Source organism: Nannobrachium achirus (assembly GCF_963921795.1).
Source record: "Nannobrachium achirus genome assembly, chromosome: 13".
Lineage (NCBI taxonomy): Eukaryota > Metazoa > Chordata > Actinopteri > Myctophiformes > Myctophidae > Nannobrachium > Nannobrachium achirus.
This window is the reverse complement of record NC_137833.1, coordinates 23,704,620-23,726,658: the sequence shown is the minus strand read 5'-3', so window position 1 is coordinate 23,726,658 and position 22,039 is coordinate 23,704,620. Positions and strand designations below refer to the sequence as shown.

General features: G+C 45.5%; 2 protein-coding genes across 2 annotated transcripts; both read left to right on the top strand.

Annotated features, from left to right (window-relative positions):
* Positions 1 to 1,216: 1,216 nt before the first annotated feature.
* On the top strand, positions 1,217 to 8,361 carry cep68 (centrosomal protein 68). Its single transcript, XM_080740638.1, has 7 exons — positions 1,217 to 1,483; positions 1,978 to 3,135; positions 3,422 to 3,659; positions 3,829 to 4,013; positions 4,613 to 4,735; positions 5,223 to 5,319; positions 7,541 to 8,361. Exons 1-7 carry the CDS (start codon positions 1,301 to 1,303, stop codon positions 7,762 to 7,764), a joined length of 2,208 nt encoding a protein of 735 aa, XP_080596764.1. The 5' UTR covers positions 1,217 to 1,300; the 3' UTR covers positions 7,765 to 8,361.
* Positions 8,362 to 12,227: 3,866 nt separating this feature from the next.
* Positions 12,228 to 19,409, top strand: LOC308297103 (acetyl-CoA carboxylase 1-like; the record flags this gene model as incomplete). The annotated part of the gene is made up of 1 exon (XM_080740513.1): positions 12,228 to 19,409. The coding sequence occupies one exon, from the start codon at positions 12,228 to 12,230 to the stop codon at positions 19,407 to 19,409; it is 7,182 nt and encodes a 2,393-aa protein (XP_080596639.1).
* Positions 19,410 to 22,039: the final 2,630 nt, after the last annotated feature.

Genomic DNA, 22,039 nt, shown 5'->3' with positions numbered 1-22,039 from the left:
TGTTCTTCTGGCATGATTCTCGTTTTGAAGATTGTTGTAATCCTATTACAATATGATCATGATCAGTTCTGAAATAGGGTGCATTTTGATGTAGGCCTAGATTTATTTGTGTCATATGATGGTGCATAATTCAATAGGTGGATGGACGGGAGATGTCGTCTGGCTCCGTAGCAGAGCTAAGCATTAGCTAAGCATTAGCCCAGCTAGTGTCACATCTGGAAGATATGGGGTGGGGAGGGGGTGTAGAGCCCCTCCTGAATTATTGATGAAGATTGCTCAAATTGTACTATGGGGGGCAAGGCTTTCACAAAGCATTACCCTCACATTAATATACATACTCTATTATTTAATAGCGCATGTAGATTGTAGAGTGAGTAGAGTACGAGTATTTTCGTTGAATGGCACTTTACTGAGAATGAAAGGTGCTTGGCTGTGCACCCTGTTCAAGGTACTTCAAATGTTGCATGTAGCAGCAACACTGCCACAGCATGATGTCTCCAATCATTCTGATAGCCACCTGGCTGCCCCGACATAAAACCCAAAGTCTCTTAGCAACAGCTACAGTATATACCGTATAGTAGACTTCTCAAGCTAACCCAAACATGGGTGGTGCTGTCGTTATTGACGGCTTGTGATCCACAAGGGCAATAACTCAGGATGAGTGGAGGACAAAGTGCAGTGTTCACCACCTCCCCTGGTCCAGCGAGCACACAGGCAAGTCAGAGCATGCAGTCTTAATGAGATCGGTCAGGTGAGCCAGCCTAGGAACAAACATATCATTACACTTACATGGGTTCAGTCTGATGCTTATCTGCATCTGTGCTCCCTGAGCAGCTAGAAGATCAGACAGTTTATGTGTGTGAATTTAAATTCCTTTATTTCATAAATGAGGTGATACAAACACAGTATTAAAACTGAGGAGTCTTGAGCCTCACACACATGCGCGCACGCACGCACACACACACACACACACACACACACACACACACACACACACACACACACACACACACACACACACACACACACACACACACACACACACAGAGGCTCTTACTGTGCTTACTCATACTTGTTGTTTTCACCTTTTCACAGTGTACACACCATAAACACATGAGGCATCCCAGCGCCTTGTCTCAGTGCCATGTCATCAGGAGCTGACAGGGCCTTCCTGGGATCTCTTTCCCCGATGGAAGCCACTGGAGGCGGCAGGAGGTGGAACAGTCGGATCCCAGAGTTCACACGGACGACGGGAGCTAGCCATGTCCATGGATACCGAGATGCAGCGGAAAGAGGGAGGATGGAGGAAGAAAAAGAAAGACGGGGGGAGAGGGAAAGAGGTGGTCCCAGGAAGAGTGTCACTATGGCCCCTGCCTCCAGATATTTGACAGATAGGCAGTATGTGATGAGAAAGCCCCTGTTTTTCACAGAGCAGCAGACGTCCATCCTGAAGAGGTCACAGGCACAGGAGGAACCCGGGCAGGTAAAAATACATGATATGCTATAAAACAATGACAAGCTCACAACCCGTTGCAGTGGGACAAATTACACGTACACACCCAGAGCAGACCAGTTAAAGAGCCCACCCCACCCCAGTCTTGCTATAGATTAGAGTGTTTGTTCAGTAACAGGCATCTCTCCAGCTCTTTAGTAAACAGAAAATACATTGTTTTATCCAATCAGAGAAGAGATCTCTCATGGGATACAGGATAAACAAGTAAAAATAGAAGTAATGAAACAAAAGAAAAACTTGGAACTGGAGTACTATAACATTTAACATGTGTGGTCCACCTTTAATATTCAATATTGATACCGTTACTACAGAGGGGAGAGGGAGAGATTGTTCTTTCTTTACACTTAAAATGGTGCAAAAGTACAATTATAAGCAGGCTTATAAAGTACATCTACAGGAGAAAATGCTGAATCTGGACATCCTTGCTGTTGGCTGCCAGTAAACATATCTTGTCTTCTTCATAGGATAAACAGTGGCCAGGTGAGAGTACAGAAAGCTATCATCATCATATCAACATGGACTATTTAACCAGGCGAAGAGACGAGGCTGCCTTGGACCGCCTCAACTTCTCTCAGGGTAACATCTCACCATCCTCAGCCTCTCGAGAAGACCTCATGTCACCCCTGGGAGTTTCAGATCTCAGGGGCAGCCCTTCCCGCGATGAACCCACTTTTGGCTCGGTCTACCTAGGCAGTAGATTGGGGCAACGCAGTCACTACAGTCCACCCGCGGAGGTCCATACCCCAACCTCCCCTCTAAGCCCTCGGCTGACGTCCACTCTCCTCTCTCCTACATACACCCCCCACTCACGCCACCTGAGGCCCCAGAGAACTGATTTCGGATCTGGGGGAAGGGGAGGAGGAGGGACGGGAGGGGAGAGCCGCTTGAAAGTAATCTCATCTACAGGTTACTTCCAGGGCCGCAGATCCCCCGCCCTCCACACCATGTCCCCCAACCAGGCCAACTACTGGGCCTGTGCCATCCCCAAGTCCCTCCCCCCTTCCCCGGACCGACAGTCTTTGAACTGGGACCCTAACAGGGAGTACCAGGAACTCCTGGACTACACCTACCCTCTCAGGCCAGGGAGGGTGGTCAGTGAGTGGGATGGCTCCGATCCACAGGGTGCCTCTCTCCTCCATGCCGACTCAGGTTTCCAGGACTCAGGGATAGAACTTGATCACATGTGCAGCTCAGCCAGCCTATCAGCTCTGGACTTTTCCCTGAGCAGGGCGGAGCGCACTGGAACGGGGCGACCCAGAGAGAAGGGGGCACTCGGTGTCAGCCTCAGGTCTTCCAAGATCCATGGGCTCTCCAAGTCATCAGACGGCCTGCTGTGTACCAGTCCACTCTCCCCTGTGGACCTCTTTGGTTTGTCCCTGGAGAGCCTGGATGGCAGCAAGGGCAGGGCCAGAGAAAACCAACCCAGTCACAACGTCGGCGAAGGGCAACACCGCCGACACCATTCGTCCACACGCTCCCCTTCTTATTCGTCATCCTCCTCCTCCTTCATCCGCACCACCAGCATTCTTCCCCGTCCAGGGTGTCTCGGAGGGGGGGACTGGGAAGAGGACTACAGACCCCTCCCAGATCAGCTGGAGGAGTTGCAAACGCTGTCTAGACAGGTCAGCAGGGGGGATAATTTACTTATTCAATTTAGTTTAGAGAGAGGCATGAAACACAAAGAACGCTTAAAGCAAGTTCTTAAAATAACCAAGTAAGCAGCGAAAAGGGTGAAAGTTTACAGCATGTTGTAAAAGGTTGAAGGTTTACAGCATGTTTGAGTCTCAAGTATATGTTAGCCTGCCACCTTTAAATGTATTTCTTTACAAGACTGTTTTGTCTAGATATTTAGAAGCTACAGAAAAAGATTACCAAATATTTGTTGGTGTATTTCTGTCATGGCTGTAGGTGAGGGAGGTGATAGCACAGATCAACCAACCTGTCTCAGCCAGCTGGGAGTCTCTGGACCGTGGAACCACCTCCATCTATTCCTCCACCCCCCTGCTTGAAAAACAGGCGGCGGCGCAGCAAGGAGAGGCATCTGAGAAACGCAAAGATAGACGTGACAAAGAAGAAAGGGATGAAGATGTGGACAGGGAGGAAAGGGGCGCCCATGGGACTACTCAGTATTTCAATAAGGGTAGATGTAAGAAAACGTCAATTCCACTCTATTGTATTAAAAATATGAAATGTTTATTTTTGTAAGGGAGTCTTACTGGTATAATGTTGTTTATTAAGTTTAATATGACCAATATGAACAAGACGCTAAGTAAATGTTCTACGATCTCAATCATCTCACTGCCTTCCCTCAGCAGTTGATCATGGGGTCAGACAGATTCATGGAACACAGACACAGCCTGCGGACAGGGGGGTGACTCTGACCAGTCTCAGGGAGGTAGAGGCTCTGGTGGGACAGCTTAGCGGGCTGACCTTCCCAGATGTCCACGGGACAAGTCAGGGAAACCAGGAGCAAACAGACTCCCTCATGCAACACATCCAGGTATGTACAGTATGCATTGTGTGTGATATTATCTCCTACCTGAATGTGTGTGGCACAATGGTTCAGTGGTTAACATTGATACCCTACCATAAGAAGGTCTTGGGATTTAATCCAACTGGCAACCGACTGTGGCCTTTCTGTGTGAAGTTTTCAAGGTCTCCTCATATTCATGCAGGTTTTTCTCACAACAAAAATGGTCCCCAGGGAGTGGCTGCCCACTGCTACAAATAGTTATGTTGGGTTAAATGCTGAAGGCAATCTCCCGTATGTTTTAGTACTCAACAATACAAATACAACATTAATTAAGCTATGTAGTGTGTATAGTTTGGCGCTCGGGTGGTTCAGTGGTAAAGTCCCTGCCCACCACCACAGAGGTTGTGGGTTTGAATCCACCGTTCGTCGGGCATCTAATATGAACACATTATTGGTTCGTGTTCGGGAGAGGGAAGCCAGGCGGAGAAGAGTGTATAATCTGCTATCTGCTGCAGGAGAGTTGTGGAGCTTGTTGACAACTGAGGATTGACAATAAGTGTTGACTACTTATGATTTAGTCTGAATGGCATGTTCTAAAGAATCTATGGGTGTTTCCTGCTGTCCAGGTGTTCTGCTCCAACCTGGGGGAGCTCATCCATTGGCTCTATACTGTGGTTGAGAGAATGGCGGTTTTGGCTCCGCCCGCCGTGGACATAGAGAGCGTCAAGTCCTCCCTAGCTGAATATCAGGCAAGTTACAATGCTTCAATTTTGTTCTTTAATGAGTGCTAATAAGTGCTTGTCTAATGTAACCTGGAATATTATTCCAGGTTTGTGTAGCATGGTAGTGAAATGCTGTTTCATCATGTTATGTTCTAACTGTTGGAACAATTAACAGGACAGCCCCAGATGACCTGAGGGTTCATATGGCTCCAGCATATCTAAGATGTAGCTGGGCCCAGGCCAGAGCCACAGTGACATTTTTAGTCGATTGACAACATTTTAAAATGAATTCTCTGGGAGACTATGTAAGGATTTTAGGACTGGTGTAATATGGTAATATTTTCTAGTTTTCGTCAGGACTCTAGCAGCAGCATTCTGAATCAGTTGCAGTTGTCATAGAGCTTTGCTTGAGAGAGTCCTGTGAGCAGACCTGTAGGTCCTGCATACTATTCACTATGCGCTGACATGTGTCATGATCATTCAATGTTTACCATGGTATCTCCCCCTGCATCAGAGCTTTCAGAGAGAAATGAGCGCCCACCATCCCCTGACCTCCTCTGTCCTGGACACTGGAGCACTTCTCCTCAGCTGTATGAACTCCACGTCTCCTGGTGAGTCTCTTGATGCAGACAAAGTAGTAGTAGAAGATCTGTACCTGAGTCAGACTCTGAACTGTCAAGAGAATTTAGAAAAACTGTATAACATTATACTACACAAGTAGGGTGAATTACTATAAAACGATTACGGTACCCATGCAAAAGTAGAATGTTGAAACATCAGAAAACAACACAAAGTGGGCAGACATACTGTATGAGTGGGTAGTAATCATGTTTATTGTTTGGTTAATGTCTTTTTTGGCATACATGGTACTTTCTTGTGTTCTGCATTTCTCCAAAGAACTAATGTTATGTTTTACTACTAAAATATAGTCTTCATTCTAGTACTAGCAATCACTGAATCCAAGGTTGGCGCAGGGCAAGCATCAGTATCATACAGAACGCCAGTCAAAGCTTCACTAAAATGCATGCATTAGTCAATGAGGAAGTATGCAGGGATGTTAGATAGATAGATAGATACCTTTATTATCCCAAGGGGGAAATTCAGTTGTCCAGTTGTAGCATTGCAGTATACAGTATTTACAAAGATACAGAGAAGTAAGACAAAAATAGATAAGAGTAAAAGAAAAAGAAAAAAAAGAGCAGTACAGTACCAATAAAGAAAAGGTGCATCAATAGAGGGGGCGAATAATATATAAGTATATATACATAAAGTGACTTACAAAAAGAGAGCGTAACAGTCAATGCTAGTTAGTGCAACAAGTATCTCACTGATATTGCTAAACAAAGCAGAATACTCAGAAACTACCAACACAACCTAATAGTGCAAAGTCAAAAATCAGTGCGAAAAAACTAAAAAAAAAAAAAAAAAAAAGCAGCTCAGAGAAGAAGAAAAAACTAGGGAGCGTGTCACCGCAAGACGCACATGAGCACTCTCCCTGGAAGGTCCTTAGGGGTCAAAGTCAATACAGCAAAAGTTCCGTCAGTCTAGGTTAGGAAGGAAGTCCTTTTAACTCGTCCGTTATGTGTCTCGTTGTACAGCTTAAGGGCGGCCGGTACAAAAGATTTTCCTAGTCTCTCACATCTCCGTCCTGGGTAGGCAAAGCGGTCGTTTCCTCTCTTACTCCAGTAACTGGTGATCTCCAGATGGAGGGGGTGAGAGGAGTTCTCCAAAATGGAATCTAGCTTCCTCGCTGTACGCACTCTGGTTACTTCCTCCACCCCCTGCAGAGAGGACCCAACAACAGAGCCTGCTTTCCTCACCAGTCTGTTCAGGTTAAACGTGTCACCTGCTCTGTTGTTGCCTCCCCAGCATGTTATTCCAAAAAAGAGGACACTTGCCATGACAGACTGGTAAAACATCTGTAACATCCTCTTGCACACACCAAACGATCTCAGTCTTCTCAGGAGGAACAGCCTGCTTTTTCCCTGGCTGTGAATCGCCTGCGCATTGTCCGACCAGTCAATGATGTTAAGTCATACAAAACGATTTGTCTAAGGATTTCTAGCACCCCACGGGACTTTAACCATTTAGCGACACATTCGGAACATTTTATACATTTTCCATTGATATAATATGCACGTCACATACTGACACAGCAGAAAGGATTTGTTTTGGCTGCTAAACTGGAATACATCACTGACTGAACACTCTTACCGACCATCAGTGTTGGCTACGAAATACATTTTTAAACTAGGCTTTAATAATAGCCAACCTACAGGCTCACAACAGGACGCATCGGTGATGCGTTAGGGTTAGATACTAGGTTAGTGCACCATGTAAACTAGTGCTGTGTAGTAGTGGTACTCTTGTGTTCTGGCTGGATGAGGTAACTAAACACCACAGGACTGTCTGATAAGAGAAGCATGAAACACCCTGTGAGGAGAATGAAGCCATGCATGCAGAACTCGATCAATGGAGAAGATTTTTCATATTTTCCTCTTGTATCTACTAGAGCCAGGCTGATATATCTCTTACATACGTACATACTAGGCTTTACATTTCCTATTGCTTATCTTTTATTTTCTTCTTGCTCTGAGCTGCAAATGTGGAAGCCTGCATAAACAAGAATTTCACCTCACCTTTACCTGTAATTGTGTTGTGAGAACTTGTGACAATAACTTTGATTGATTGATATCAGCCAATTTGTCCAAATCTTTTAACACTTTAAATAGCCATTGTGACAAGTTGTGAGCTATCTACTCCACCTGTGTCTTATGTGTGTTTTAATCTTCTCTCTGTCTCTTTGTCCTGTGCTCCACCCTTGTGTTAAAGTCCTGAGAGACACCCTGCTTCTGATAGAGAGTCAGTCCAGGGCACTGGAGAGCCACACTGAGCATCTCTTCTCGTCCATCCTGTCTGCCATGGACAGCCTCACCCAACCAGCCAGTGAACCCAGTGCTACAGCCAGCCAGCCAGCCAGGCCACCACAGCCCAGCAGGAGGCAGGAGAGGAGAACAGAGGACTCTGGCATTGTGGGGATTCAGGGCACCACTTAATACAAATTGTTGCCTTGGGGCAGAAAGCCTTGTTTCTCCATATTTCAACTTTTTATGTTTCCTTTGTTTTTTCTTTTCATAAATCAGTGCCCTACTTCGTTTTACTACTAGAGTGTTGCGCTAAAGTAGTGAAAATAGCAGATTTACTAGCTCACACCTACAATAGCTGCATCGCGACATGTTGTGAGCTTGTAGATCTGCTTTTTATGCTACTTTTGAACCCTTGAAACCTTTGAAAGTGAAGTCTTTTTAACGGATTTAACCAATGAAAAGTATTAACAGCTTCTGACTAAATAATAACTACGGTACACTGGATTGGAATGTGTGTTCCAATCCAGTTTCTTCCTGAAAAGTAACAGTTTTAGACATATCCACCTGAGTATGACAGTGACAAACTGCTGCTGTGATGTGTACAGCAAATAACAATGGCCTACTTAGTACCTACCTTCACCAGTGACAAGAACCTGATGCGAAAATGGCAACCCAGCTAATACACAAAGCAAACTACTGAATAGAAAAGGTAAAAGATTATCATACAACACAAAAAACAATACTGAGGTTTTGATATCAAAAAAGGTTTTCATACACATTTCAGTGTGGAAGACTACATTATGAGCAGAGTAGATTGTCTCTCACACATCATTTTTCGTTTTTCAAAATCAGAACGACGTTATCAACTGGTTAGAGAACTGCAGAACGGGCTGTGAACAAACACAATTTGAACACCAGTTGAAGACCATTTGAATACCAAATCATGAGCCTTTTCTCGTATGTCTAGACAAAAACACTTGATTGAGTCTATAGCATATTAGCTTTATTCTTGGTGAATTATTCTTTATTTTTTGTGGTATGAAGGACTAATCACAGTGAAGTTAAGTGTTATTTTTTTGTATTTTGGGTTAACAACACACCAATTGTGACCCTGGTGTATTTTTAGTAGATTTTAGTCCAGTGATGTCCAATCGTGCCATTGTTGGCCAGAAGTTTACAGCTTTTAAATCTGATCATACCCCACCAGTGATTTCACAAATTGTCGCACAGAATAATCACTGAAATTATAACGTTTGGTCTGAACAAAGAGTAATGTCTCTTGGTTCCTCTGGGATAATACAGCTTCCAACTCAGTCAACTATATTTCTACATTGTGATTGTAACACACTTGTGTACATTTAGCAAGGGCTTTTCTATTTGTAGAGAAATGCCTTTGTAATATATGAACACAGTAACAGGGAATCCTGCCTGTCCTCGCTTGCCAACGGACTAGAATCCTGTGGGTTTGTGATGTCTGTTGTTTTTATGAATAACCATATTCAGCTCTGAAATTGGCAGATTTTCTATAACCTCTTCAGGACTGCTACCGGAGCAAATAGGTATCTTACACCTTATGGAGAGACACCTTATCACCTGGAGAGATAAGAGACCCTGACAGTTTGTGCAAAAGTGTTTCTAGAAAGGAGTTTTTCTGTGCAACAGAAATGCAATTTATATCAGCACTAAGGCCTATGACAGTATTTCGTTTGCACTGGTTTTGCCACACAGGTAGCCAATCATTTACTGTAGGTTAATGGGCACATGATTTGCAATCATTCAACTAGATAAAGCACACATTTAACACTTCATATATTCCCTGGTTGAGCACAAAAAAAACTCACTGGATATACTGTCATTCTTAACCTGTACAGATTCTGTGTGACAAGTGCATTTCGATACAACCACAGCCTTAATGTAAAGTTTTATATAATGTGTTTTTTTACTGATGTCCATGTTAATGTTCAAAAGTGTAACAGACTTCAAATAATCATTGTCTTTTGAAATCTAAAAAAGCTTTTGCATTTCACGATGTGACAGAATTCACTAAATAAACCTGTTGTGTACATTTGTTATCACTGTTAATTGTGACACTATTGTTGCAACTGTGACCATGAACCATGAAGAGACGTACTGTTCTTTCCTTTCAGAAACACAGCAGGTCACACAAAACACAGCACTTTTTGAGTTTTTTGTGTGTAAGTAGCTCTGACAGCTCGAAAAAAAAGAAAATAAATGGTTGAAAACATTTTTAAATAAGCTTTTAAACGAATTATCTTTCAGCGGCTTGTCTTGTTCAGTTATACAGTTCCCTATGATCAGTGGTCTCCAATCACTTGGTCAGTTTTTCATTCCAAACAGATGATTTCTTCTCACATAATCACATCTTCAACCAGAGAAAAAGGATGCTGATGTTTGGTTGGGAAAAAAGTAAAAACCTGTACACAGTGCACACTCGGCTGCCCATTCTAAGAACTCTTCCTTCACCATAATGGCACACAGTATCGCTGCTCAAACTGACTGTAGCTCAAAGCTGCTCAAACAACTGCTTGAAGATGACACGTTAACTGTCTTCTGGTGAGTGTGGTTTTCTTGATGAGAGACCTCTGACTGATCAACTCCAGACCAACTCTCAACCCGCATTGTACAAGTTGAAAAATGTTCTCCTCGGAGTGGAGATTTCTGCCAGGCCGGGTTACATACAGTACCCAGGGCTGTGTCAGTCGTGGGGGTCATGAGGACTCGTAGCTGTGAGGGGAGTTTTTATGACAGACATTTGGCAGAAGAGAAAGCGTTTTTCAAGGAGCAGGGTTGGGTGCCGTGCAGGGACGTGCTGGGCCCCTGATTCAGCCCGAGAAAAAGAGTTGGAGAGGCCCTCATTGCGCGCCATAGAGAGAGATCTCTCTCTATATCGCTGCTGCTACTCAAAGATTTGCCATTTCAGATCATGACAAGTGACAAGCCAGTGGGCCAATTACATGAGTTATATTTCGTCGTTGTGGGGTGGAAACCTTGTATGTCCAATACCGTTTGTTTTGTATTTATCATTTTAAAAATGATTTAAACTAGTGAAAACAGCCGATCTACAAGCACACAACGTTGTGTGCTTGTAGATCTGCTGTTTTCACTACTTTTGTGCAACAGCCTTGTATGATGAAGCAGGGCTTTGCTTTGCGAAAAAATGTACAAATTTGAAACTTGAATATACGAGGTTTCTGCCCGACAGTGACGATTTACTTTGTTGGCCGCCCAGCCCCCAAAATGGAACGAAGGCCGACATTTTATTTGTATTTTTTTCCTAATGGCCGGCCTGGACCGGCCGGGAATGAACCAGCCGTTCGGGAGTTGTCCCACTTTTCCCAATGGCCAGCACGTCCCTGGTGCCGTGCCACCCTAGGGTGCGTCGACGCAAGTCCAGGGGTGCCTCAGAATATTTAGATAATATTTGGAATGTATCAATGTCACTTGCACTTTACTTGATGCGTTCGTTTTAAGTCTACAGTCTCTTCACCAAATATAGCAGATCTACAATGAGTTTGTTGATCGTCTATTTTTGATGAATGTTCCTCATAGAATAAGGATGCTGGGGTTTAAGTATAGCGAATATTTCAGACTGTCCTAATGGAAACTGATATTATTTCCTTGTGAAATAGGCCTACTGTATTTTAGGGGGACAGATTTACATATTTTCATACTGTTAATATGACCTAACCTATTATATAGTAACAATGTAATTCAGGGGTGCCGTGGATGAAAAAGTTATTTATAGGGTTGACCTGAGCCAAAAAGGTTTGGGAACCACTGTGCTAGAGGCTCCTCATCTCGAGATGCTGAGGAGCCTCAAGCACAGTGGCCCCCATGCCTTCAGCTTGGCGAAGATAATAATAATAGATAAAATCAAGCAGTCCTGCATAATTCTGCAATATTCCCATAAAATATTACAGCATCACAGACAGTGACACAATTGGCTTGGCTGGACTTACTGCTTGACAGTAGGTTATTAAGTAAATGTATTATGCACATATCTGTTGGGAACAACATTTTAAAAATTACGTTCTCTGTATTTAATTCATGTGTTGCATTTGTAGTCCTAAACTGTTGAGGACCAACACAGGTGTTTCAATTTGTCTGATTGGCATAGAACTAATGTTCTACGCCAATCAGAACACCTGTGTTGGTCCTCAACATGGCCGTTGTAGGACTACAAATGCAACCCATGAATAGACGTAAAATAAATGTGTTCATATATCAAACTAAAGTAGAACATGACCATATATGTTTCAGGTGCCACACGTACATCTGATTTATTGTGAGAAGCTGCAGGTCAGGGGACAGGACAGACCATTCCTGCAGCCTGCTCACATACCAGTTGTGTCGGGACCGCAACATGGTTTACCTATGGAGTTCCACACAGCTAGAGACTGGCATCAGAAATATTGGGTAACCATGGCAAATCATGAGATGCCCTTGGGATGCCTTAGTCTAAGATCCTTAATGCCATATTTGGCATCTTTGCTGTTACAGGCCCTTGATGTTTTATGAGCTCATCATGACGTCATCATAATCATCTGCGTGAAAGAAATGTGGAACAGAATTGAGCAACGTATATTTTGGAGTCCATTGTTTGGCGTGCAGCCTGTTCGTGTTGTCCAGCCATGGCACTGCAGGATGCACCTGCTAATAACCCTGTGGTTAAGGCACTGCACTCCCACTTCATTGTGAGTTCGATGTCCGGGGAGTACTCAGAGGATGAGAGCTCAGAGAAGCCAGAGTCACCGTTGGCAGAGAAGGACACAGACTCACTGTCACCATCATCTGTTAGTTTAGATAGCACCTTTGAGTTGGGCTTCGGCCACATCAATGGCCACTTAAGGTCGAGCATGTCAGAGCTGCACTTGGTAAAGCAGGGAAGGGACCGTCATCGCGTTGACCTGCAAAGGGATTTCACTGTCGCCTCCCCTGCTGAATTCATCAACCACTTTGGTGGCAACAAGGTCATCAAGAAGGTCCTCATTGCCAACAATGGTATTGCAGCAGTGAAATGTATGCGCTCCATCCGCCGCTGGGCCTATGAGATGTTCCGCAATGAAAGGGCTATCCACTTTGTTGTCATGGTGGCCCCTGAGGACATGAATGCCAATGCAGAGTACATTAAAATGGCTGACTCTCATGAGCTTGTGCCAGGGGGGACCAATAACAACAACTACGCCAACGTAGATCTTATTCTGGACATTGCTAAACGCATACCTGTTCAGGCAGTGTGGGCTGGATGGGGCCATGCTTCTGAAAACCCTAAGCTCCCTGAGTTGCTTCAAAAACATGGCATTTCCTTTATCGGTCCCCCAAGTCAGGCCATGTGGGCTCTTGGAGACAAGATTGCCTCTTCTATTGTGGCTCAAACCGCTGGAATTCCAACTCTGCCCTGGAGTGGGACAGGTCTGACACTAGCAGAGTGGACACACAGCAACCAAAAGACAAAAAATATCAATGTTCCCTCTGAACTGTATGAGCAAGGCTGTATCCATAATGTGGAGGATGGCCTGAAGGCTGCAGAGCTTTTGGGCTACCCTGTAATGGTGAAGGCCTCTGAAGGAGGTGGAGGAAAGGGAATCCGCAAGGTCACCTCTGCAAATGAGTTCCCTAACCTCTATAGACAGGTCCAGACAGAAGTTCCAGGATCACCTATTTTCATCATGCAGCTGGCCAAGCATGCTCGCCACGTGGAGGTGCAGATTCTGGCTGATCAGTATGGCAATGCCATCTCCTTATTTGGCAGAGACTGTTCTGTGCAGCGAAGGCACCAGAAGATCATTGAGGAGGCTCCTGCTACCATTGCTACTGCAGAAGTGTTTGAAGAAATGGAGCGGTGTGCAGTGAAGCTAGCTAAGATGGTTGGATACGTGAGTGCTGGCACAGTGGAGTATCTCTACAGCCAAGAGGGCAGCTTCTACTTCTTAGAGTTCAATCCTCGTCTTCAAGTGGAGCACCCATGCACTGAAATGGTGGCTGATGTCAACCTGCCTGCTGCGCAGCTGCAAATTGCCATGGGTATACCCCTGTACCGCATCAAAGATATTAGGGTGCTGTATGGGGTTCAGCCCTGGGGTGACTGTCCCATTGACTTTCTAGGTCTGTCCACAGCACCCTCCCCTCGGGGCCATGTCATTGCAGCCCGCATCACCAGTGAAAACCCAGATGAGGGTTTCAAGCCAAGCTCGGGCACAGTACAAGAGCTGAACTTCCGCAGTAATAAGAACATTTGGGGTTACTTCAGCGTGGCTGCGGAAGGAGGTCTGCACGAGTTTGCTGACTCCCAGTTTGGACATTGCTTCTCCTGGGGAGAGAATCGTGAGGAGGCTATCTCTAACATGGTAGTGGCTCTGAAGGAGCTTTCGATCAGGGGAGACTTCAGGACCACAGTTCAATACCTAATAAAGCTGCTGGAGATGGAGAGCTTCCAACATAACAATATTGACACTAGCTGGCTGGACCGGCTCATCTCAGAGAAGATGCAGGCAGAGCGTCCAGACACCATGCTTGGGATCATAAGCGGTGCTCTCCACGTAGCCGATGTCAACCTGAGGAACAGCTTGTCCAACTTCCTGCACTCGCTGGAAAGGGGCCAGGTGTTATCTGCACACACACTCCTCAATACAGTGGATTTGGAGCTGATCTACGAGGGCACCAAGTACGCACTGACTGTAACGCGCCAGTCTCCCGTCTCCTATGTGGTCATCATGAACCACTCCTCTGTTGAGGTGGACGTCCATCACCTCAGCGATGGAGGCCTTCTGATCTCCTACGACGGCAGCAGCTACACCACATACATGAAAGAGGAGGTGGACAGGTATCGCATTACTATCGGGAACAGGACTTGTGTTTTTGAGAAGGAGTATGACCCAACACTGCTGCGCTCACCCTCGGCTGGAAAACTCATCCAGTGCATGATGGAGGATGGTGGGCATGTGTCTGCTGGCCAGTGCTATGCTGAGATAGAGGTAATGAAAATGGTGATGACTCTGACCACTGCAGAGTCTGGTTTTATTCACAATGTGAAAAGGGCCGGCGCTGCTCTAGAACCTGGCTGCATCATTGCCAAGCTCCAACTGGATGACCCCAGCAGAGTTCAACACACAGAGCTGCACACAGGGGCCCTTCCCAAAGTCCAAGCTGTAGCGAGAGGGGAGAAGGTGCATAGAGTCTTCCACAGAACATTTGACCACCTGGTTCATGTCATGAACGGCTACTGCCAGCCCGAACCCTTTTTTGGCATCAAACTTAAAGAGTGGGTGGAGAGGCTGATGAAGACTATGCAAGACCCCTCTTTGCCTCTTTTGGAGCTGAAGGACATTATGACCAGCATGTCGGGTCGCATCCCCCCCACCGTTGAGAAAGCCATCAAGAATGAGATGGCACAATATGCCCGCAACATCACCTCAGTCTTGTGCCAGTTCCCAAGCCAGCAGATCACCAACATCCTAGATAGCCATGCTGCTACACTGAACAGCAAGTCAGAGAGAGATACTTTCTTTATGAACACCCAGAGCATTGTCCACCTAGTGAAGAAATATCGCTGTGGCATCCAGGGCCACATGAAGGCTGTGATGATGGATCTGCTCAGACAGTACCTCAAAGTAGAGATCCAGTTTCAGAATGGACACTACGATAAGTGTGTGTTTGCACTTCGTGAAGAAAACAAAGGTGACATGGCCAGTGTTCTCAACTACATATTCTCCCATGCCCAGGTCACGAAAAAGAACTCACTGGTTACTATGCTGATTGACCAACTTTGTGGGCTTAATCTTCCACCCACAGATGAGCTGATGACCATCCTGACCGAGCTCACCCAACTCAGCAAGACGACGAATGCCAAGGTGGCGCTGCGTGCCAGACAGGTTCGGATAGCTTCCCACATACCCTCCTATGAGCTCCGACACAATCAGATAGAGTCCATCTTCCTCTCTGCTATCGAAATGTATGGGCAACAGTCCTGCACCGAGAACCTGCAGAAACTGATACTGTCAGAGACATCCATCTTTGACGTCCTGACAAACTTTTTCTACCACAGTAACCAGGTGGTCAGAATGGCTGCCCTGGAGGTGTACGTCCGCAGAGCATACATTGCCTATGAACTAAACAGTTTTCAGCATCGGCAGCTGAAAGATAATACTTGTGTCGTGAAGTTCCAGTTTATGCTTCCCACATCACACCCCAACAGAGGGAACATCCCCGCTCTAAATACACATCCAAACATCAAAGTCACGGATGCTAATTTACAAGCAGCTAAGACCCAAGACCTTATAACACAAGGTAGAAGAATTCAGAATACAAATATGGAGAATAGTAAAACCTCTGATTCGATATCCTTGAAAAGGATATCGTTTTCATCCAATCTGAATCACTATGGCGTGGTGCACATGGCCAACATGAGTGATGTTCTGCTGGACATGTCTCTGCCGTTCCAGCGCATGGGGGTCATGGTGTCTTTCTGTTCCTTTGAGGAGTTCACCAGTAACATTAATAATGTATTGGGCTGTTTCTCTGACTTTCCTCCATCCAAGCCTATTCCAGAGGGAAGAAACGCTGTGCTATACCATGAGGACATGAAAAGTATTCAGGACGAACCTATCCACATCCTGAATGTGGTTATAACGATTGACAGTGACATTGATGATGACAGCCTGGCGTCCATGTTTCAGGAGTTCACTCAGTCAAAGAAATCTGTGCTGTTTGAACATGGCATCCGCAGAATAACATTTCTAGTGGCTGGGAAGGACTTCAGGAAACAGATCAATTATGAGGTGGAACAAAGGTTTCCTAAAGAGTTCCTCAAGTTCTTCACATTCCGTGCCAGAGACAAATTTGAGGAGGACCGGATCTATCGTCACTTGGAGCCAGCACTGGCCTTTCAGTTGGAGTTGAACCGCATGTGTAACTTTGCCCTGACTGCCATTCCCTGTGCCAACCACAAGATGTACCTGTACCTGGGTGCAGCCCATGCAGAAGTAGGCACAGAGGTCAAAGACTACCGTTTCTTTGTTCGGTCCATTATCCGCCACTCTGACTTCATCACTAAGGAGGCATCGTTTGAGTTCCTTCACAATGAGGCGGAGCGCTTTCTGCTGGAAGCCATGGATGAGCTAGAGGTGGCCTTCAACAATACCACCGTACGAACGGACTGCAACCACATCTTCCTCAATTTTGTCCCCACAATCATCATTGACCCATCAAAGATTGAGGAGTCAGTGCGTTCCATGGTGATACGTTATGGTAGCCGCCTATGGAAGCTGCGCGTCCTCCAAGCCGAACTGAAATTCAACATCCGCCTGACGCCCACGGGCAAACAGATCCCTATCCGCCTGTTTCTTGCAAATGAGTCGGGCTACTACCTGGATATCGGCTTGTACAAGGAGGTCAAAGACTCTCGGATGGGACTGGTGGGGCCTAAAGACCCCCAGATCATGTTTCAGGCATATGGAGACAAGCAGGGGCCTTTACATGGCATGCTCATCAACACCCCATATGTCGCCAAGGACCTGCTGCAATCCAAACGTTTCCAGGCCCAGTCCCTGGGTACCACATATGTTTATGACTTCCCTGAGATGTTCAGACAGGCTCTAAGGAAGCTGTGGCGTTCCACCCAAGCATATGCCCACCTGCCCAAATGCCCTCTGCCATCTGAGCTGCTCACCTTTACAGAGCTGGTGCTGGACCCCCATGGTCAGCTGGTGCGGATGAATCGACCACCAGGGAGAAATGAGATTGGTATGGTGGCGTGGCATATGACCCTGCAGACTCCAGAGTACCCGGTAGGCAGAGAGATCATTGTCATCAGCAATGACATCACGCACAAGGTAGGGTCATTCGGCCCCCAGGAAGATACACTGTTCCTGCAGGCCTCTAAAATGGCACGAGAGAGTGGCATACCTCGCATTTACATTGCCGCCAACAGCGGTGCTCGCATTGGTCTGGCAGAAGAAATAATGCACATGTTCCACGTGGCCTGGCAGAACCCATCTGACCCCGACAAGGGTTTCAAGTACCTCTACCTGACCCCACATGATTACGCGAAAGTCTCAGCCTTAAACTCTGTGCACTGTGAGCATGTGGAAGATGAGGGAGAGTCTAGGTACAAAATCATTGACATCATTGGGACGGAGGAGGGTCTGGGTGTAGAGAACTTGAAGGGCTCTGGGATGATTGCTGGAGAGACCTCTCTGGCATATGAGGAGATTATTACCATGAATTTGGTAACATGTCGAGCCATAGGGATTGGAGCTTACGTGGTGAGGCTGGGTCAGCGCACCATTCAGGTGGACAACTCCCACATTATCCTTACTGGAGTTAGAGCTCTCAACAAGGTGCTGGGTAGAGAACTATACACGTCAAATAACCAGCTCGGTGGAATTCAGATCATGCACAACAATGGAGTGACCCACAATACTGTGTGTAATGACTTTGAGGGAGTCTTAACCCTGTTGCGGTGGCTCTCCTACATGCCCATGTGTAAAAGTAGTCCTGTGCCAATCCTTCATGCCAAGGATCCCATATCCCGCCCAGTGGAGTTTGTGCCGACCAAGGCTCCTTATGACCCTCGCTGGTTGCTGAGTGGACGGCCTGGCCAGATGCCTAAGGGTTCATGGCAGAGTGGCTTCTTTGACCATGGTTCCTTCATGGAGATCATGCAGCCATGGGCCCAGAGTGTGGTGGTGGGCAGAGCCAGACTTGGTGGGATACCTACTGGAGTTGTTGCTGTGGAAACCAGATCCGTAGAGCTCTCAGTCCCAGCTGATCCGGCCATCCTGGACTCAGAGGCAAAGATTATCAAACAGGCTGGACAGGTCTGGTTCCCAGACTCCGCCTTTAAAACAGCCCAGGCCATCAGGGACCTGAACAGGGAAGGCCTGCCTCTAATTGTGTTTGCCAATTGGAGGGGTTTCTCTGGAGGAATGAAAGATATGTATGACCAGGTGTTGAAATTCGGGGCCTACATTGTGGATGGCCTCAGGGAGTTCCAGCAGCCGGTGCTGGTCTACATCCCTCCACAGGCTGAGCTGAGAGGAGGGTCCTGGGTGGTTATAGACCCCACCATCAACCCTTACCACATGGAGATGTACGCTGACAAGGACAGCCGGGGTGGAGTTTTGGAGGCCGAAGGCACTGTGGAGATCAAGTTTAAGAGGAAAGACCTGGTGAAGACCATGAGGAGGATAGACCCCATCTACATGAGCCTCTCTGAAAGACTTGGAACTCCAGAGCTAAGCTCCACAGAGCGTAAGGAACTAGAGATCAAGCTGAAGGAGCATGAGGAGTTTCTCCTACCCATCTATCACCAGGTGGCCGTGCAGTTTGCCGATCTTCATGATACCCCAGGTCGCATGCGGGAGAAGGGCGTCATCGCGGATATCCTAGAATGGAAAACATCCCGTGAGTTTTTCTACTGGCGTTTGCGGCGTCTGCTGTTGGAGGACACCGTGAAGAGGAAGATCCAAAAGGCCAACAGTGAGCTGACTGAAGGCCAGATCCAAGCCTTACTACATCGTTGGTTTGTAGAGGCTGAAGGTGCTGACAAGGCCTATCTGTGGGACAGCAACAAGGAGGTGGTGGAGTGGTTGGACAGGCAGCTAGCAGAGGAAGAGGGCGTGAGGTCCATCATCGACGAGAACATCAAGTACATCCGCAGGGACCACATCCTCAAGCAGATTCGCAGTTTTGTTCAAGCCGACCCAGATGTTGCCATGGATTCCATTGTTCATATGACCCAGCATATCTCACCCACGCAGCGAACTGAGGTGGTGCGTCTCCTGTCCACCATGGAGAATCAGGCCTCCTCCTAGAAGGAAGAGCAGCTGCAGTCTCTACCAGAACATTTTTACAAAGTTACCATGTTGGTGGAAGTGATGGCAATAGAGGAAAAAGTTTTACACAATTTACTGTACAAATGTGAGAATATGGCGGAGGGGGGTGTATTATGACAGTGAAGGTGGCATACTGTGTCATAAATTAATTCTCCCTTAGGAGGATTCGCTCCAATTATTGAGGCATACTCCTCTAAATAATCATTAAAAAATACTTTGAAGCAGTAAATTCTATAAAATAATATGTTTTCATTTAGTGCAATTAAATGACTAAATAAAATATCAGTTATGACAAAGAACACTACTACTACTCCATATCACTGGACTTAAACATGCTGTGCGATTCAAGTGTGATGAGAAGTTTTCTTTTTGCACCGTGGCTCTGCAACAGGCTGGCTTGTCTATAAGGGGAGATGACCAGTGACCGATGATGATGTCACTGGTAGGTGTGTTTCTGAACTGTCCTCTGCCCTCCTCCGAGACAGAGTCGTGAAAGTTGCACCATTATGAGTATTAGTGAGGACCAATTATATGAGGATAGGTTGAAAATGAGTTAAGTGGTCCTTTAATGGACAATAGTAGTAAAGAAAACAATCTCTCGATTAGATTCAGCCAGACACCTCCAGGGGTAAGAGATGCATGTATTTAGTTTTAAGCATACAAATAATCCCTTCAAAATGAAAATCAAACTGTTGCATTGAAACTTTGTGCAATTCCAGTGGTGGGAAAGGTGCAAAAATGTTTTACTTAAGTAAAAGTATCAATACTGCAATGTAGAATTACTCTGTTACGAGTCCGGATTCTAAATGTACTTGAGTAAAGGTACAAAAGTATTGTCATCAAAATGTTGTTAAAGCACCAAAAGTAAAAGTATTTCATTATGTAGAATGTCCCATTTTTAAATGAATATGTATGTATAAAAGTCCTTCGAAAATTGCATATCTACAAGCATGATGCAACACATTCTGAGCTTGGACCGCGCGGAGATGCTGAATGTCAGGGTTATGAAGATTTACTATTCTGTCCCAGTAGATTTAACTCGGACGGCGCTGAGTCAGCTCATGCGACCTTCGCAACGCTCGACGCGGCGACTTGCTCGCTATCGCTCGCTCGGCAATGTCTCACGTGGCTCAAGGTCACCTGAGACGGCACCCCTCCATCGGCATCACCGAAAACAAGCGCTCCTTCCACAAGCAAAATAGCAAGCCCCACACTCAATCCTCCAGTTCTAGGCAACACAGAAGGGGAGGGGGGACATTTTTCTTATTTCCACATTACAACTCAAAGGTGTATATATCAATAACATAGTTCATTGTTGAAAATGGGTGGTTCTCCCCTTTAAGTAAAGTACAAATACCTCAAAATTATACATATGTATATCATGTTTTGTTTTATTTCACTGTACTGCAACATTGGGTGTTTTGAAAGTCATCTCCAAATAAAATGCATTATTATTGCAACTTGCGACTGCAGGTCACAGTTAACTATGAAAACCGGCACATCTTGTCCTTATCTTGTCTGTGTCACTGTCAGCTGACCTGAATGTCTATGGCTGACCTGTTGTGACATCACCTGTTGTGACACCTGTCCATATATGCGCATTCCCAGATGAAGTCCTGTTAGGGAACCACACAAACAGAATCCCTTTTATGCCCATATGGAGATCCCTGATGTCATCAATATTAAGCCCATAGCTTGGAATGCCCATATATTGACATATTGTGTGAGTCTCATGTGGTCTATAACATAAGACATCTATGATCAGTCATATCCATATCTGGGGAAATATTTGTCCACATTTTGTCCAACTTAAACAACCATATGCAACTCGAATCACACTTGCAAATGAATTCCATCCTGCGTGACCTCGCCCTGCTTTTTTGCCGGCTTTATCGGCTTTAGGCGTCTTACTGGTTATTATTATTATTATGTTATTAAGTACAGTACTTAAGTAAATGTACTAAATGTTACTTTACACCACTGATCAGCTCCAGTCCGTGTAGCTCGCAGGGTCATGGACAAAGCCCTCATAGTCTGCTGGTTGGAGAGGGAGCAGTGGCGTTTGCCAGAGAACAGGGATTTGCTGTCCAAAACCGTTACTTTTCAGGGTCAAATGGAAAAGATAACCTGTGGTTCAAATGGATACATAGCTATTATTTAGTCATAAGCTATTGTTAATACTTTTCATTGGTTAAATATTTATAAAACCCCAAGACAGACTTAACTACTTTTAACTTGGCAGTCCTGTTTGGGACATATCATTATAGGTGTAATTATACCACAGATTTAGAAAATTGAATCAATCAACACAGAATTAAAAATATTCTTCCCTCTCGTAGGAGTATTGTACCTTGCAACGAATCAGAGGATACCTAGCCATGACATGCTTGGTAAGATTTGAAACTTATGTTACATTTTTATAGTTGTTCATTCATTGCAGCAGTTACTTAGGCTAGTACCGGTATGTCAACTTATGATACAGCAGATTCAAACAATACAACTAGTACATCTGTAGCGGTTGGAGGTGGTCTCTTCCACTGAAAGATGTTTTGTAGATCGCTGTCTGCTATCCACTTAGATAAGTCTGCAAATATGCATTCACTGGAGAA

What these genes read in the sequence shown, in the direction of transcription:
- cep68 (XM_080740638.1), top strand. Translation starts at nt 1,301, where the DNA reads ATGGAGGAAGAAAAAGAAAGACGGGGGGAGAGGGAAAGAGGTGGTCCC. An exon ending in CACAGGAGGAACCCGGGCAG is followed by an intron (nt 1,484 to 1,977) that starts GTAAAAATACAT and finishes TCTTCTTCATAG; the next exon opens with GATAAACAGTGGCCAGGTGA. An exon ending in GTATTTCAATAAGGGTAGAT is followed by an intron (nt 3,660 to 3,828) that starts GTAAGAAAACGT and finishes TTCCCTCAGCAG; the next exon opens with TTGATCATGGGGTCAGACAG.